This window comes from Triturus cristatus, chromosome 2_2 (assembly GCF_964204655.1).
Source record: "Triturus cristatus chromosome 2_2, aTriCri1.1, whole genome shotgun sequence".
NCBI classification, from domain to species: Eukaryota; Metazoa; Chordata; class Amphibia; order Caudata; family Salamandridae; genus Triturus; species Triturus cristatus.
The window spans coordinates 1,075,525,483-1,075,541,512 of record NC_140582.1 but is presented as its reverse complement, the minus strand read 5'-3'; the positions used below and the strand labels follow the sequence as shown (position 1 = coordinate 1,075,541,512).

The 16,030-nt window shown below is 46.6% G+C and overlaps 1 protein-coding gene across 2 annotated transcripts in view; it reads left to right on the top strand.

The window, feature by feature from the left end:
* The window catches only part of UVSSA (UV stimulated scaffold protein A), a 287,019-nt gene that overhangs the window by 201,090 nt on the left and 69,899 nt on the right, over positions 1-16,030 (top strand). For both annotated transcript variants that reach the window (XM_085642589.1, XM_085642590.1), the window contains exon 10: positions 6,772-6,927. In XM_085642589.1, the coding sequence (XP_085498715.1) occupies positions 6,772-6,927 (156 nt within the window). The remainder of the gene's footprint in view (positions 1-6,771; positions 6,928-16,030) is intronic.

Here is a 16,030-nt window from a genome sequence, read left to right as displayed (position 1 = left end):
CATGGCTAGTTTTAGCTGGTACCGCAATACCTACAGTGAAGGCCATGCCTGTTCCTACTATTCTGGCACCAATGTCCACATCGGAGGTGCCGATTCCAACTCTGACCCAGGCCCTGGCCAATGTCTCTTTATAACATTAATAAAATGCAGTCTCTGTTCTGGGAGGGTTCCCAGACAGTGCCACTGCCTTGACAACAGTATTACTGAAGGCTCAAAGTCTAATTTAGATTGGATTTGGACGCTATCTAGTCCCTTAAAAATGTTTGACATGATGATGATGAGGGAGCTACCTATGTACCCAGCCCTCTTTACAGTGATGGTGGCCTATTTGTAGACGTAAAAAACGCTAGTGGCCTTGAAACCTCTCCTAAGACAGAATTGAACTCCTCGCACGGCTTTCCTACAGAGAACAGTGCCTCTCTTGTGGTGGTAGTCCTCAGAAATGCTTGATCTTTAGTTGACCACCCTAGAAACCAAAGCAAATCTGCTAACTGAGATCTTGTAGCCTTGGTGTGCAACGTTGGAGCCCATGCTGCCCTTTAATGAGACTCTTACAGGAACTTTGACAGAAATCCTGTCTAAGCTGTGCAGTGAATTGCCTTGAAGCTAGGTGTTCGAGGACTGCCCTTGGGACCCTGCCTTACTGACCTAACACCCAGCTCATGAGTTCTTGGTGGTTCATGCTTCAACAAGCAAGGTTAACCCTAATGTGTTCCCCATAGCCCTGGTAGAAGGGGAACCAAAGTGCATTGCTGCGTTTGGTAAGAGGGTTTTCCCTGCTGGCAGTTTTGCATTGAGGCCCCTGAGCACGGTATATCTGGTCGGGTGCTATATTCATATCCTCTGGGAATGGCCTGCAAGATCTTTCCTGTCTTTTCTGAAGAGTTCAAAAATGCGTTTTCACAGGCAATTCATGATAGTCAGGATATGACTTCATACATATTGAGAGCCAGTCTGGATATGGCAGATTGCGTGACCCGGGCCATGTGCACTAGTGTAGTGATACGATGTCAGCCATGATTGCACACCACAGGATTTCCTGGGAACCTCCAGGCAACTCTTATGTATATGTCTTTTGATAGCGTCAGGCTTTTTGGAGCGAATAAAGATTCTAGCCCGGAGTGCTTCAAAGAAACTGATGTTATGGCCTGTGTATTGTGTTTGTTATCTCTAGACTGACAGTTCCACCAACAAAAACGGAAATTGAGGGGGTATTTGCAAGACCTTGTTTTTACTAAAGACTGCTGTCACAGCTTGTAAAGCAGCACTCGGAGCCCTTTTGTGGTTCCAGAGGATGCGGTGGCAGCAGATGCCATGGTCAACAGCAGTCTTCAAGAGTAGACATCTTCTCCTGCCACAACTGAAGCTAGACCAATCTTATTCCTACCTAGTCTGTCATTTGCGACTGCTTGGGGCAGGATACTGTTTTTTTATACCTTGTTTGCTTGCAGTTCGCTCAGACTGGTGGGTTCTGAAGGCCGTTCAACATGGTTATGCCCTCTTCTCCGCTCATGTTCCTCTTGTCCCTCCTCATACTTAGACTCATCATGCCACAATCCTCACCCAGGAAGTTCAGTCACTCTTGTCCAGAGGGGCTACTCCTGCTACTACTTGGTACCCAGAAAGACAGGGTACTCTGATCAATTCTGCTGGGAGCAGTGACTTTCAGGGGCTTCCCACCCCCTTCAATGACACTGAAACTTTGATGGTATAATCCCGATGTTGTGGCCTCGGTCCTGTGTTTTGTTTAGACAGTTCTGAGGCTTCTTGGTTTTCTTGTGTTTTGCCTTCTACTGGTTTCCATTGCCTGTTGGCATATGCAACCTCTGTAGTGAAACATTTGCCTGCAGTAGGCTCAGCATTAGACTTGCTTCTTGGATAACATCCATATGTTGGACGAAAGAGTCTGGGTTCTTCATTCGTGATTGATAGATACCAACCTCACATTCAGCAGACTGCTCTCCCTGCCTCATCAAGAGCTCAGTAGTGAAGGATACATAATCTCTGAGCTGGGGTGGATACCTGGAGAAGATGGAAATCAGGGGCCTTTGTTTTCCGGTGGAGCATTGGCACCATCTCAGCCTTCTGGAGCTGTGAGCCATCCTTTTGTCCCTAAAGGCCTTTCTCCACCCATCAAGTGGAAGTTGAGTCAGGCCTGTATGGGCAACACAATCGCCATATGGTACCGCAACAAGCAGGGTAATGTGGGGTTGTAGGCGCTTTGCCAGTAAGCACTGAGACTTTGGAGGTGGCTCGAGTTGCAGTGGATCTCTCTAGCAGACAGGCAGCTAGTGTGTTAAGTGTCATGATTGACCAACTCAACATATGCCACCTGGCAGACCACAAATGGTGTCTACATCTGGAGGTGGTCCAATGGCTCTTTGCCCAGTGGGGTGTGCCTTAGATAGATGTTTTTTCCACTGCTGAAAATATGAAGTGCCACTCTTACTGTGTGCTAGAGTTTACACCTCAAGGCCCTCTGTGGAGCACTGTAATGTTAAAGCGTATTTATCATCCCTTTCTACATTTGCCCAACCAACCTTTATTGTTAAAGTCACTGGTAGAAATGCGTTTTCTGAAAAGGCTGACGGTTTTCCTCCTGCACCCTATATTATAGAACAGTTGGATCTTAACTTGGTCATCATGTGTTTGATGTGCACACCTTTCGATCCTATGTGCTACTGTCCTCTGAGGTTTACTGACCATTAAAACTGTTTTCTTCAATGTCATTACTTCTGGGCCCCATGTCAGTGAAGTGCAGGAGTTGAGTCCATCCTCTAAGTATCAACATATGTAATGACAAATTAAGGCTGAAACTCTTTCTTCCTTTTTACTGAAAGTGGTGTCGCCCTTCAATCTAGGACGGTCCATTACTCTTGGCATTTATTTCTCTCTGCCACATCCCTTTAAAGAGGGGGAGAGCCGTCACTTTTTAGAGGCTAAGAGGGCCCTCAACATTTACATCAGACTAACGATTGGATAACCAGCTTTTTCTCAGCTTGCCCTGTGCAACAAAAGAAAGGGTAGTTCATAAGTAGGCCTTTTTCCAGATGGATCATTCTGTGCATAAGAATGTGTTCTGCCCTTACCACAAAAGTCATTCCACCAGAGCCAAAGCTACCACCATGGTGGTGGCAAGGAGTGTTCTGGTGTTGGGCATCTGCCAACACCTTTCTCAGGCATTACTAAACTTTCAGAAAAGGCTATTTTGCCTGCTCAATTCTGCAGGATTTTCTGGTGTGAAGCCCACTCTTCATTCCCTCCACGTTTTGGGGTCTGCTGCTTCTGTATCTGTTCAAAAGGTGAGGAATCCGCAGTTAGAAGTATCCGAAGTACTGGTTACTTACCACGTGTGACACTATTTCTGATATATACTCTTCCTAATTGCAGATTACACCCTGCCCTCCCTCTACTCCATTTTAGATTCAACACACTGTCATGTTTGCAATCTGTCCTATTTGATCTGTGTCTGGTGGCATTGAAGAGTTGAAAAAGAAAACTGATGGCATGCATTAGTGGCTCCTGTATGTGGCTGTAGTGAAGTGCCCCTTTTAGACATGGTCACCCCCACTTCTTGCCTGGTCATTGATGTAATGTTGACTGGAAGTCAACTAGGTTTCTGCTAACCAAGTCCCCAGTGCCAGATCTCTTTCCCAAAAACTGTACAGTTGTACACCCAATTAACAATACATTTAGCACTCACTAGAAGTGCCTACAAAATGATACCCCTAGTACCCAGGGGTTGTACTAAAGAGGGTCCCCAAGGGCTACAGCACAAATTGTGCACCCTACGGAACCCCTCACCAAACTCATGCAAGACTGCCATTGCAGGCTGCGTGTTTTGGTGCAGACAAAAGTGAAAACACGACATGACACACATACCTGTATGCCATGTCCCCTAACACTAAATGTAATATTTGTAAGTCACCCCTACAGCAAGTCTTACAGCCCCAAGGCAGGGTACATTATATTACATGTGTTGTTATTCCTGCATGAGCAGATATGTCCCTATGCTGGTCAGTTCCATCACTGCCAGTACAAGTAAACAGGGAAGCCATTTAAAAAAATGTACTGGCCTCCTGAAAATGAGTTCTTCCACTACGTTATTGCTTCACTGAAAATAGGGATGTTTGGTACCAAACATCTCGCATTCACTATCCCACCCTGATTCCAGTAGTGGATTTGTAATTACATACACATGGAAAGCACCTTAGAGGTGCCCCTGAAAACCTGCCAGCCTCTGCTGCGTTGGCTGACTGGTCTATGGCAGCCTGCCACCCAAGGTTCGTTTTTGATCTCCCAGGGTGTGGGCCTTTGCTCTCAGAAGGACAGAAACATAGCCTGCTCGGTAAAAGGGTGTTCACACCGCCTCCCACAGGATGACCTGCTGATTAGCATTTCAAGGCAGGGGAGCTTCAAAGGAGAGGAAGGTGGCCCCCTTTGTCCAGAGCACTTTGGCACCTGGACAGACAGGAAAATTAGCTAGTCAGGTAGGTGGGCTAGTACCACCCCTAAGGTGGCCTGATCTGAAGTGGACACGATTTCTCAAAGTTAGCCATCTTTGTGACGGCAAATTTAGGAACCCTGAGACAGGGTTTTGCTACTTCCCACAGGAAGTGGCAATATAGGGGCGTGGTTACCCCCAGGGATAGGAAGCCCATTGGCTTCTACCCTAGACTCCCCCAAAGCCACAAAATTCAGTATTCAGGGGAGCCCCTGGCACCAGAAAATCAGATCCTGCCGACCTGAAAGAAGACAGATGTGAAGAGTTGCAAAGAGCAAGAACAGAAAATCCAGCAGTTGATTAGGCGCCAACTCTGCCGGCCTGCCTGCTGACTTGAACAGTTGTGCCAAAAATGACTTGTCCTGCAACTGCTGAGACCCCAAAGCATGGGAGACCTGCCACCACTTCACCCAGGAACCAAGGACCCCTGTGAAGCAACGGACCTGCTTTCCTGCATCTTGCAGGAACCCAAAGAGACCAAGGAAACTTGGCACCTAAGGACCCCATTGCACCCGTTGCTCCAAGCCCAAATTAAAGTGAGCTAACGGTGCCAGCATGGCCCTCCAGCGATTGAGTCCACAGTGGTTTTGCCTCTCGTGGACTCCCTGACGTCGCCTGCAGTCTCTGCACACAGACCCACCCCCCCTCACTGCTCCTGATAAAGAACCCTGATGCCTAAAGACGCCTCTGCACCGTCGTCCCTGGGCCATGAAGAAGAGGATCAAAGGTGTCCCAACATCCCCCAGCATTGTGAGGCCTAAGCCCCCTTGTTGGTTCAGCCCGACTGGCCTCCTTGTCAAGGCCTTCAGCTTCTTTACGCGAATACCGATCCCCAGAGACTAATATTGGGCACTTGATGCTGTTTTGCTCCCCTGTACCTGGCCACCCTAGTGCCGCTGATGGTGTTTGGCTGGTGCTGACTTGGACCATGCCAGCCACTCACCTTAACTCCTGGAGATTGGTCCCTTAAGTCGCTGTACTGTTCTTGAATGCCGTACTTGTTCTTCCTCCTTTAGGATAACATTGCAGCTTCTGAAAATTGTACTAATTGTCAACTTTAGTGCAAAAGTATTTCTATTGAAAAACGTACTTACCTGATCAAACTGGTTCTGATACCTAAATATATATAAAGATACGTATTATTTTTATAAATTGGTGTGTATCGCCTTATTGAGTCGTGTGCAGCATTTATTGATTGTTGTGTGTATTTGCAGATGTCTTGCACTCCTCTCTGATAGATAAGGCTGCTCGACCACACTACCCCCTGGAAGAGCACCTTGGGATTGTTAGAGCAAGCCCCTGTCCACTCATAAGGGAACCCCTGGACTATTTGCACGATATATCTCATTTTGATATATAACTGATGTGTGCTATCATTCCTGGAGATTGTGCATCGCTGCTGCAGAGTCAAACTGTGCCCCCTCCAGCATCCGGATCCAGTCTGTCATCTGAAGGAATCAATTCAGAATTTGAGGAATCAGTTTTTAGATAGATTATCCACCAGAAAGATCTTTACTGAAGGTAAGTAACTTGTTCATCAAGGATAGGAGGAGTGGGATTGGGAATAGGCAGTTTCAAATGTGTGTGTTCTGTCACTGGGATGGGTGAGGGAGCTAGTACCAGCATCCCAGCCCCGACTTTTTCAGTCAATCAGCAGTCTAATGTTTGAAACTGAAGCAGTGGCAAACTGAAGGGACTACAGTAGGGGACTTCCTTTAGTTCCAATTGCAGTAAACACATATTTCCTGTGCTAGCATTGCGAACCGTCAGGTTTGTTTAAAAGGGGAACACCATTACATCCACAGCAATGGAAACATCTTGTTTTTGTAGAGGGCAAGGATTGAACCAAATGAATGTAATGGTTGCTTTGTTAGGTTAACATCCTTATTCTTGATTTTCAAAAGGATTGAACTGGGATTTTGTGAATACTCAAAAAGTGAGTAAATCTGCATAAATTGTAGGTGTACGTCAGGGACTAATAGACTTATTCATGATTTTTATAATGAGCTTCTGTGTATGTTTCATGGTGTGTTAAGCAGAAATAAATGTATGTATGATATTATACTTGATCATCAAAATACTGTTTGTGGAACAATAAACATTACTAAAGTCTTGGTAATGAGATATGTGATATCTCCATAATTCAGTGGATCTGATGGAACATCTTGTAGGTTAATACTTGAATGAATTCAGAAAATAATTCAAACTGAAATGTTAGTCGATGGTGAATTTTGTCCACGTTATCTTTTTGTTTACTCTTCATGCAGCATGTCTGAAAGCACTAATGTAGAAGATGGGTCACACAAAACCAAGTCTGATGAAGTGACACATGAAGAAGAGAGAGCAAAAGCCCCTGTCTTACCATACGGAGTGGATTTGTATTATTGGGGAGAGGACCAGCCAACTGCAGGCAAAATTCTCAAGTATGTACAGTTTTCTTTTTTATTTTAAGGCAAAGTAATCAATGGCCATACCACCCACAAGGGATTCCTATGGCAATTTCCTAGGCTGGGAGATAACAGCCAACAGTTTGTAGTGTAGGTAAAAGATTCTTACAGAAATCTTCTGCATGTTAGAGTTGATGTGGCAGCTGATTTGCAGGTCTCATAATTGTCCAGATCAGCAAGTAGATGGGGAGAGGGGGTGATAGTGAAATATTCTTCCCTCAAAGGAAGCCTCATCTTGCAGTCCACACTGCCGAAGTCAACACTTTCTGCATGTAATTAAGTATTTATTATTTGTCAGGACATTTCTTATGAGTGAAAGTAATCAGTTTTGTACTCTTTACATATATATGTATTATATATCAATTTGATGGCTTCACATTAATATTCACTCAGAATTCATTCTTGCTTTTTTTTAACTAGTTTTATTGCTATTGTGTACAAATTAATGGCCCAGGTGCGGAGGGAGGAAGAGTAAAGATTTATTGCACTAATGCAGAGCTCATGCAGAGCCGGAGTGGAGCTTTTCATTGGCAGAGATTAACTGAAGTCACCATGGGGTATTCCTGGCTCTCTGATTGATAGCTTGGTTAATGACAATGCTCAAGTCCTACAGGAGTTAATGTTGAATGCAAGACGAACAAGTGATGAGCCATCTAATATCCAGATAAAGCGTATTACAAAAATAGGAACCATTTATCAATAACTTACTAGGCTAAAAATAAATCTATAATGCCGCAAGTGGAGTAAAATTAGGCAGTTATAAGGGATCCATATCGAACCAGAGAAGATCTGTCATCCTTGCTATAGCGCAGTATTTCTTCTAGATTTTGTTCTTGCGTTGTGCAGTGGTTTTTTGCACTTATAAAAATAATTCTGATAAAAACAAATCTGTATCTAAGTGTTGAGAATTTGTATGGAGCTAACTACACTTAGTTTTTCTCTCGAGAATCAGGTGGTCTAGTCTCTGAAAGAAATATGGGAAAGACTGATATTTGAATCCGCCCCCAGAACTAGCAATTCTGGCTGTTGGCTTAGCCCTCTCCCGATAGCTGGTGGTCAGACTTTGTTGCTTTAAACAGTGAGTGACTAAACTGGTGTTGTCCTGTAGTGCAAAATTCCAATTGCACAACGTGATGCCGCTTTCTAGTTCTTGCCCATTGCTTAAAGATATTTGAGTCCGTGATCTGAAGAGCTAACAGAAGTGTCTACTAATGATGACCTACGGTTGATGCACCTTTTGACCAGATGGGCTGTGGATCTGAAGTAATACAGAACCCCTCTCCCTAAATACTAGCTCTTCAGGACTTTGGTGGGGAGAGTTCTAGATCATGCCAAGAGTTATTTGGAGATATAGCAGTCAGCTCCCTCTAGAGGTGTGCTAGGCTCACTGTGGCAATATCATTTTGGTCAAAACATTTGCTTGATAAATACCACAGAGATGTTTTTTGGATTCACTCAGGTGGGATATGTATAGCAAAATTAGGCTATGATATTGGTGCATGCTTGGAATCTCTGAGCCTTTCACGGACGTCTGTTAGTGGACCAAGGAATCTTGAATTGAGAGGAAATTAAATCATAATGCCTAAAAGATATGTTCGAGGCATATGAGCTGCAGATTGTACACTTAGCATAGATCGCCATCTGGTGTTGGGCCCGGATGTTTGCAGTTTGTTTTTGTTCTTTGGACAGTCTTTGGAAGTCACGAGTTCGGTGACTCCTCCTTCGGTCCGTACTGCGCATGGGCTTCGGCTCCATCCTCAGATTGTTTTTTTCCGCCATCGGGCTCGGATGTGATACTTCGTGCTCCGGCTTCGAACTTCTACGGTTCCAGCCTCGACGGAAAATCCTCGTTCTTCGAGTTTTCTTCATCAAACTTCATCTCTCGAAGCGGCACTTTTCTCCATCCCGTACATCGGCACCGGCCTTCGGGCCCTCCTCGACTCCGGTCCCGGCCGATGGAAAGGACTCCGTTCAAAAAGTGCCCAAAATGTGGGTCTAAATTTCCCCACACCGACCTCCATCAGGTGTGTAACCTTTGCCTCTCCCCAGAACACGAGGCTAGAGACTGCCCCGCCTGTAAGTCTTTTCGATCTAAAAAGACCATCCGGGATCGAAGAGCTCGACGCACCATGGCGCACTCCTCGACCGCGGCTCCACCGGACATCTTCGGAGACGACGCCGAAGCTTCGGGGCAACTACACACCGAGCAGGAGGACGACGTCGTCAGCGCTTCCGAGGCCGACGACTCCGACGTGGAGGACATCACACCGGCGCAGCGGGTCGTGAGTACTGTACCCCCTCCCACCCCCGCGCCCAAAACCAAAGAGACTCAGGTTACACCCTCGCCTGCAGGCCTGGGTAAAACCAAGCACACAGCTTCCATCACCCCACCTTCGGGCCCGGTGTCGAAGCCTCAAAAGTCTCACGGTAGCTCGGGCTCGAGCCAGCCGACGCCTGGTGCCGAAAAACACCATCCGGCACCGAAGAAAGTGATACCCAGCTCGACTCCGAAGCCACCGGTGCCGAAGCCTGGACTCTCGGTGCCGACGAAACACAAACACAAATCTGTCGGCACCGACGCTCCGGCGCCGAAAACTCCTTCGACGCCGAAAAAACCGGAGGTTCCAAAAAAGCATGGCGCACAGAAACCATCGAAACCCTCGGCTCCGAAAACATCGGCGCCAGCGGACGATTCGGCGCCACTGCATCTCTTTACACCAGACCCTTTGCAAAAGACTCTATCTAAAGATCCAAAGACTGGGCTATTGACTTTAGTTGTCAAGAAAAGACGTCTTGACACACCGGCTCCTCCTCCACCGCCCAAACGGAAGGACTCTGCTACTTCTCCTCTCAGAGTGCCCTCCCCACTACCTCCTCCTCCACCTCCTCCACCTCCTCCACCCCCTCCCCCTCCCAGGTCTCCGCCACCCTTACCTTATCACTCCCCGACCCCGTCCCCAGATCCGGACTTCGGGGATCCACATTATGACCCAGCGGACGCCCCAATGGACCCCACTCCACCGGGGACCCCAGACCCATGGGAAGACTACCACAACCCTGACATGCCTGATATGCCTCAGGACGACCTATACCCATTCAGGCCGTCTCCTCCAGAGGACTCCTTAGGGTTTCACCACTTAGTGCAGAGAGCAGCACACTACCATGGGGTGGACATGCATAGCGAACCAGTGGAAGATGACTTCCTACTGGACACATTTGACATTCAGGACAAGTCCACGTCTATTTTACCCATGCTTAAAGGTGTCACCAAGCATGCTGCAGAGGTGTTCAAAGACCCTGTCAGGGCCAGGGTACTGAACCCTAGAATAGAAAAAAAGTACAAGGCGGCACCCACAGACCCTGCATACATTAAGGGCCCTGCTCCCTTAGATTCCCTAGTTGTCTCCACAGCTAGAAAGCGGGCTAACTCCCATTCCTCAGGGGAAGCCCCACCGCCAGACAAGGAATCAAAACTTTTAGACGCGTCTGGCAAACGCACCGCCTCCCAAGCTGCAAACATGTGGCGCATTGCAAATACACAAGCGTTACTTGCGCGCTATGACAGAGCACACTACGACGAACTTGAGGCTCTTATGCAGCACCTCCCCAAAAAACACAAGCGCAAGGCTCATGACCTGATACAGGAGGGTAAACTAATTACAAACACCTCCATCGTCATGCCTGGCTCAGGATCTCAGGGTTCAAGCCTGAAGTCCAGGCGTCCATACTAAATCACCCTTTTGACCAACAAACTCTCTTTGGGCCAAAGGTGGACGAAGCGTTGGAAAAGATGAAAAAGGACACAGACTCAGCAAAGTCTATGGGGGCACTCCAATCACAGGCCCCTAAACGTTCCTTTCGACGCTCATCCTTTCGTAGCACAGGCAGAGGCTTCTCCACCGATAGCGCCTCTACCTCCTACAAGTCCCCTCCTCAAAATACCTTTTCAAAGGGCAACCAAAGGGGTGGTTACAGAGGCAACAACAATAAGGGCAGGGGCAAAACTAACACCACCCGTTCCGCAACCCCGCCCGCACAATGACTTCCCTTCCCTCCCCCCAGACCATCCCACTCCGGTCGGGGGCAGACTACAACAATTTATCCACGCATGGGAGTCCATAACATCGGACAAATGGGTGACCCAAATTATTCGGTCAGGGTACTGTCTCGAGCTAACATCTACCCCACCCAATATCCCACCAAGACACCGTCCAATGTCTCAAGAACATTCAACACTACTCAAACAGGAGGTGCTCTCCCTCCTCCAAAAACACGCTATAGAGCAGGTCCCCGTCAATCAGCAAAATCTAGGGGTCTACTCTCTGTATTTCCTGATACCGAAGAAAGACGGGACCCTGAGGCCCATTCTGGACCTCCGGCATCTCAATGCATACATACATTCAGACCATTTCCACATGGTCACCCTACAACAAGTCCTCCCGCTCCTCTGTCAGGGAGACTTTCTCACTACCTTGGATCTGAAAGACGCATACTTTCACATTCCAATACACCCTTCTCACAGGAAGTACCTCAGGTTCGTGGTGGACGGTCAGCATTACCAATTCACGGTTCTCCCCTTCGGGGTCACCACCGCACCACGGGTGTTTACCAAATGCCTAGCGGTAGTAGCAGCACACCTCAGACGTCAACAGATTCACGTCTTCCCCTACTTAGACGACTGGCTAATAAAAGCCGCATCCTACCACCAATGTGTGCAACATACAAACAGCACCATCCAACTGCTCCACCAGCTAGGCTTCACGGTGAACTACCAAAAGTCCCACCTCATACCATCTCACACAAAGCAATATCACAGGTATTGCCTATCCAAACTCAGCCAGAATCGCAAGCATACAAGCCTTGCGCAAAACATTCCTTCCTCAACACTCTCTTCCAGCAAGAGTGTTTATGAAGCTCATAGGAATGATGGCGTCTTGCATTTTCATAGTGCCCCATGCAAGACTTCACATGCGTCCACTTCAAGAGTGCCTAGCACAACAGTGGAACCAGGCCCAGGGTCAGCTGACGGATCTGGTGTTGGTGGACGGCCGCACCCATCACTCTCTGCAGTGGTGGAACACCACAAACCTTTCCAAAGGGCGGCCGTTCCTGGACCCGGTTCCTCAGGTGATTCTAACAGCGGACGCATCGCTCTCCGGCTGGGGAGCGCACCTATTACACCTCACCATGCAAGGTCTATGGACGCCACAGCAAAAATCGCTCCACATCAACCATCTGGAGCTCTTGGCGATCTTTCTAGCCCTAAAATCTTTTCAAAAACAGATTTCGGGCAAAGCAGTCCTCATTCGCACAGACAACATGACTGCAATGTATTATATCCAAAAACAGGGGGGGACACACTCTCCCCAGCTCTCCCGCTTAGCCCAGAGCATATGGAGATGGGCAATTCCTCAAAACATCTTTCTCCTGGCACAGCACGTTCCAGGCGTACAAAACACCATGGCAGATCTGCTCAGCAGACAAACGCAACAACTACACGAATGGGAACTGCATCCACAAGTTCTTGACCCATTCTTCCAACAGTGGGGGCATCCTCAGATAGACCTCTTCGCCACCCACGAAAACAAAAAATGCCCAAGCTTCGCCGCCAGATACCCACACCCATTGTCCAAGGGCAATGCGATATGGATGAACTGGTCAGGCAGATTTGCATACGCCTTTCCACCTCTCCCGCTAATTCCATTAGTGGTAAGGAAGCTACAGCAGCACTCCCTCACACTCATTCTGGTAGCCCCAACATGGGCCAGGCAGCCGTGGTACACCACACTACTACAGCTATCGGTGGTACCACATCAAAAACTGCACCTGTCCCCATGCCTCCTAACCCAGAACCATGGAGAAATCAGGCACCCGGACCCAGCTCAGCTCAACCTTGCGATCTGACTCCTGAAATCTTAGAATTTGGATACCTTAACCTTCCCCCTGATTGCATGAACATCATCATGGAAGCCAGACGTCCTACCACTAGAGCATGCTATGCCGCAAAGTGGAAAAGATTTGTAATTTACTGCCGTAACAATACAATCAACCCTTTAGATGCATCCATACAGCATATCATATGCTATCTGCTCCATCTTCACAGGTGTAACCTGGCATATTCATCCATACGCCTACACCTAGCAGCGATCGCTGCTTATCTACAAAACAGACAGCATTTATCACTGTTCAGAGTGCCCGCTATTAAAGCCTTTATGGAAGGCCTTAAACGAGTAATTCCTCCCAGGGCACCACCTTCCCCTGTATGGAATCTAAATGTAGTTCTTACGCGGCTAATGGGTCCACCCTTCGAACCAATGCATAAATGTGAGCTACAGTTCCTCACCTGGAAAACAGCTTTCCTCGTAGCTATCACTTCCCTTAGAAGGGTTGGTGAAATACAAGCGTTCACTATACAGGAACCCTTCCTACAAATACATCACAGCAAGGTCATACTTCGTACAAATCCGAAGTTTCTGCCCAAAGTCATTTCCCCCTTCCATCTCAATCAATCGGTGGAATTACCTGTCTTTTTCTCACAACCTCAATCTGTTGCAGAGAGGGCCTTACACACACTCGATGTTAAAAGGGCTTTGCTGTACTACATACAAAGAACGCAACCCTTCAGGAAGACTAAACAATTGTTCGTTTCCTTCTCTCCACCACATAAAGGCAACCCCATCTCTAAATCAGGGATAGCTAGGTGGATTGTAAAGTGTATACAAATTTGCTATCAAAAGGCAAAAAGAACATTATCTGTTCCACCTAAAGCCCACTCTACTAGAAAGTTAGGGGCTTCTATGGCTTTTCTAGGGAACATACCCTTAGATGACATCTGCAAAGCAGCCACATGGTCAACACCGCACACCTTCACAAAACATTACTGTGTAGATGTGCATTCCAAGCAGCAAGCTAGTGTGGGCCAGGCTGTACTAAAGACACTTTTTCAAACCACTGCAACGGATACCGGTGGTCGCCGCTAAGGTTGGGTACTGCTATATAATCTATGCTAAGTGTACAATCTGCAGCTCGTATGCCTCGAACGGAATATGCTACTTACCAGTATGCATCTGTTCTTGGCATGTAGAGCTGCAGAGTTGTACACGCCCACCCGCCTCCCCGGCTACCTGTATCCGTTCCAGTCCATCTTATTTAGATACAACACACATGGGTTTCTCACTGTTATTACTACGCTCCATCATTTCCCTGTTGGCGAAAAACAATCTGAGGATGGAGCCGAAGCCCATGCGCAGTACGGACCGAAGGAGGAGTCACCGAACTCGTGACTTCCAAAGACTGTCCAAAGAACAAAAACAAACTGCAAACATCCGGGCCCAACACCAGATGGCGATCTATGCTAAGTGTACAACTCTGCAGCTCTACATGCCAAGAACAGATGCATACTGGTAAGTAGCATATTCCTTCCCACTTTTTCCACCCTATAGTCAGGTTAGACTTCAGGAAATTATGTAAAGTACCTTCAGAGTGGAAGAGTTTCAGTTTATCCTTCTGTCAAAAATAAAGATTAAAAAATATGCTCCTTTCCCATGTGAGATAATTATTCACCTATTCACAATTTTCGTACTGCATTTGCATGATAGTGACATTTGCAAATAGAAGAAGCAGAGTCATTTGTTCCCTTTATAGTGACCGTTCTCTCCTTTTATTAGCAAGGGCAAGAAAGATAATTATCTTGCATATTTGTCCTTGATTTAGAGACAACTAGACAAACAATGGCAATTGATCACTTGAATGAGTGGGCATGGCTGGCCTTCAGTTGGTATGTTTTCTCCACCGTGATATGTTGCTGAAGCTATGCTGGTATTATCTATTAATCAATCAACTTGGACTTGTAGAGCACAGCTAATCACCTGCGGGGGTATCACGGTGCTAGGTTTATCCTAGGCTCAGTCAAATTATGATTCACATTTCATTTCATCAATAAAGCGTGAACCATGAATATCTGAATTAAAGCATATGTTACACAGAGACAGTAATGCACAAGAAAGAACTGTTTGATACCATTCATTCCTCAATATGGAATATAGAGTCAACAATGTGTGAGTAAGATCAAAATACCCCCAATATATTACTGGATTCTGTAACAAAGGAAGAAAAAGAAGTAAAAGTATACAGTCCTGCGGGGATGCACTATAACAACTTGAAAAATGATTCAGTGTCTTTGAGTGTTTGGCACCAGTCATCTCTCAAAATGGAAGCTAACTGACCACATAACAAGTCGATTGCACTTAACATAGCTCAGAATAGCCCAGTAAAAAAGTGGACTACCATATAATTAAAGTCAGGCAACATTAGACAGCGGTAGCAATATATTCTAATCTTATCCAGAGGTCGGTGCAGTTTATGGATCATGTCATTCATTATTTGTTATTTAGGGGATTCATTCCAAGGGCTGAACGTGTGGTTATTAAGATTGACTTTGTGCTCTGGGTTTTCCTGAAACCTAGTTGGCTTTAATGAGAAAACATCTTCCATGTGGGCTTTCATCGGTCAGACGGAAGGCTCCCACTGACACTCTATGTCAAATCCAGGTGCTATGTTCCTCATTTTGGACAACATTTTATCTACATGTTTGTTAGTCTATCTCATGGTTACTAGGTTGCATTAGTGCCAGACAGTTCCTGCTAAGCAAATCCTGTTTCAGCTAGTAAAAAGAGCCGGCGAAAGGTTAGCAAACTTGTTAGCCTGTGCAGAGTGGTATCAGGCATCACATGATAGAAATCTCTAGTGGGCCACCAATCGACCATCCCATGAGGTTACCCCAATATTTTCTGGCACCTTGTATTTGTGGTCTCCAGTCAATTTGATCCAATATAACTCGTGATCCCTGTTTACGGACCTGTCCTTGGTTCTAATACCTTTACCAGACTTGGTTACAGGTAAAGAGAAGCTAGCAAATATATAAATCGAACCTCTGGCGAATGGACTACAAAAGACTGCTCTCTGGACATGTGGATTGTGTGACAACCTCAGGGGTCTCTTAAAGCATTTGGTTAGCCCTCACTGGGCTACGGATAGAATGCTCAGTTCTGGGATCCGTGCAATGGCCCAATACGGTGCT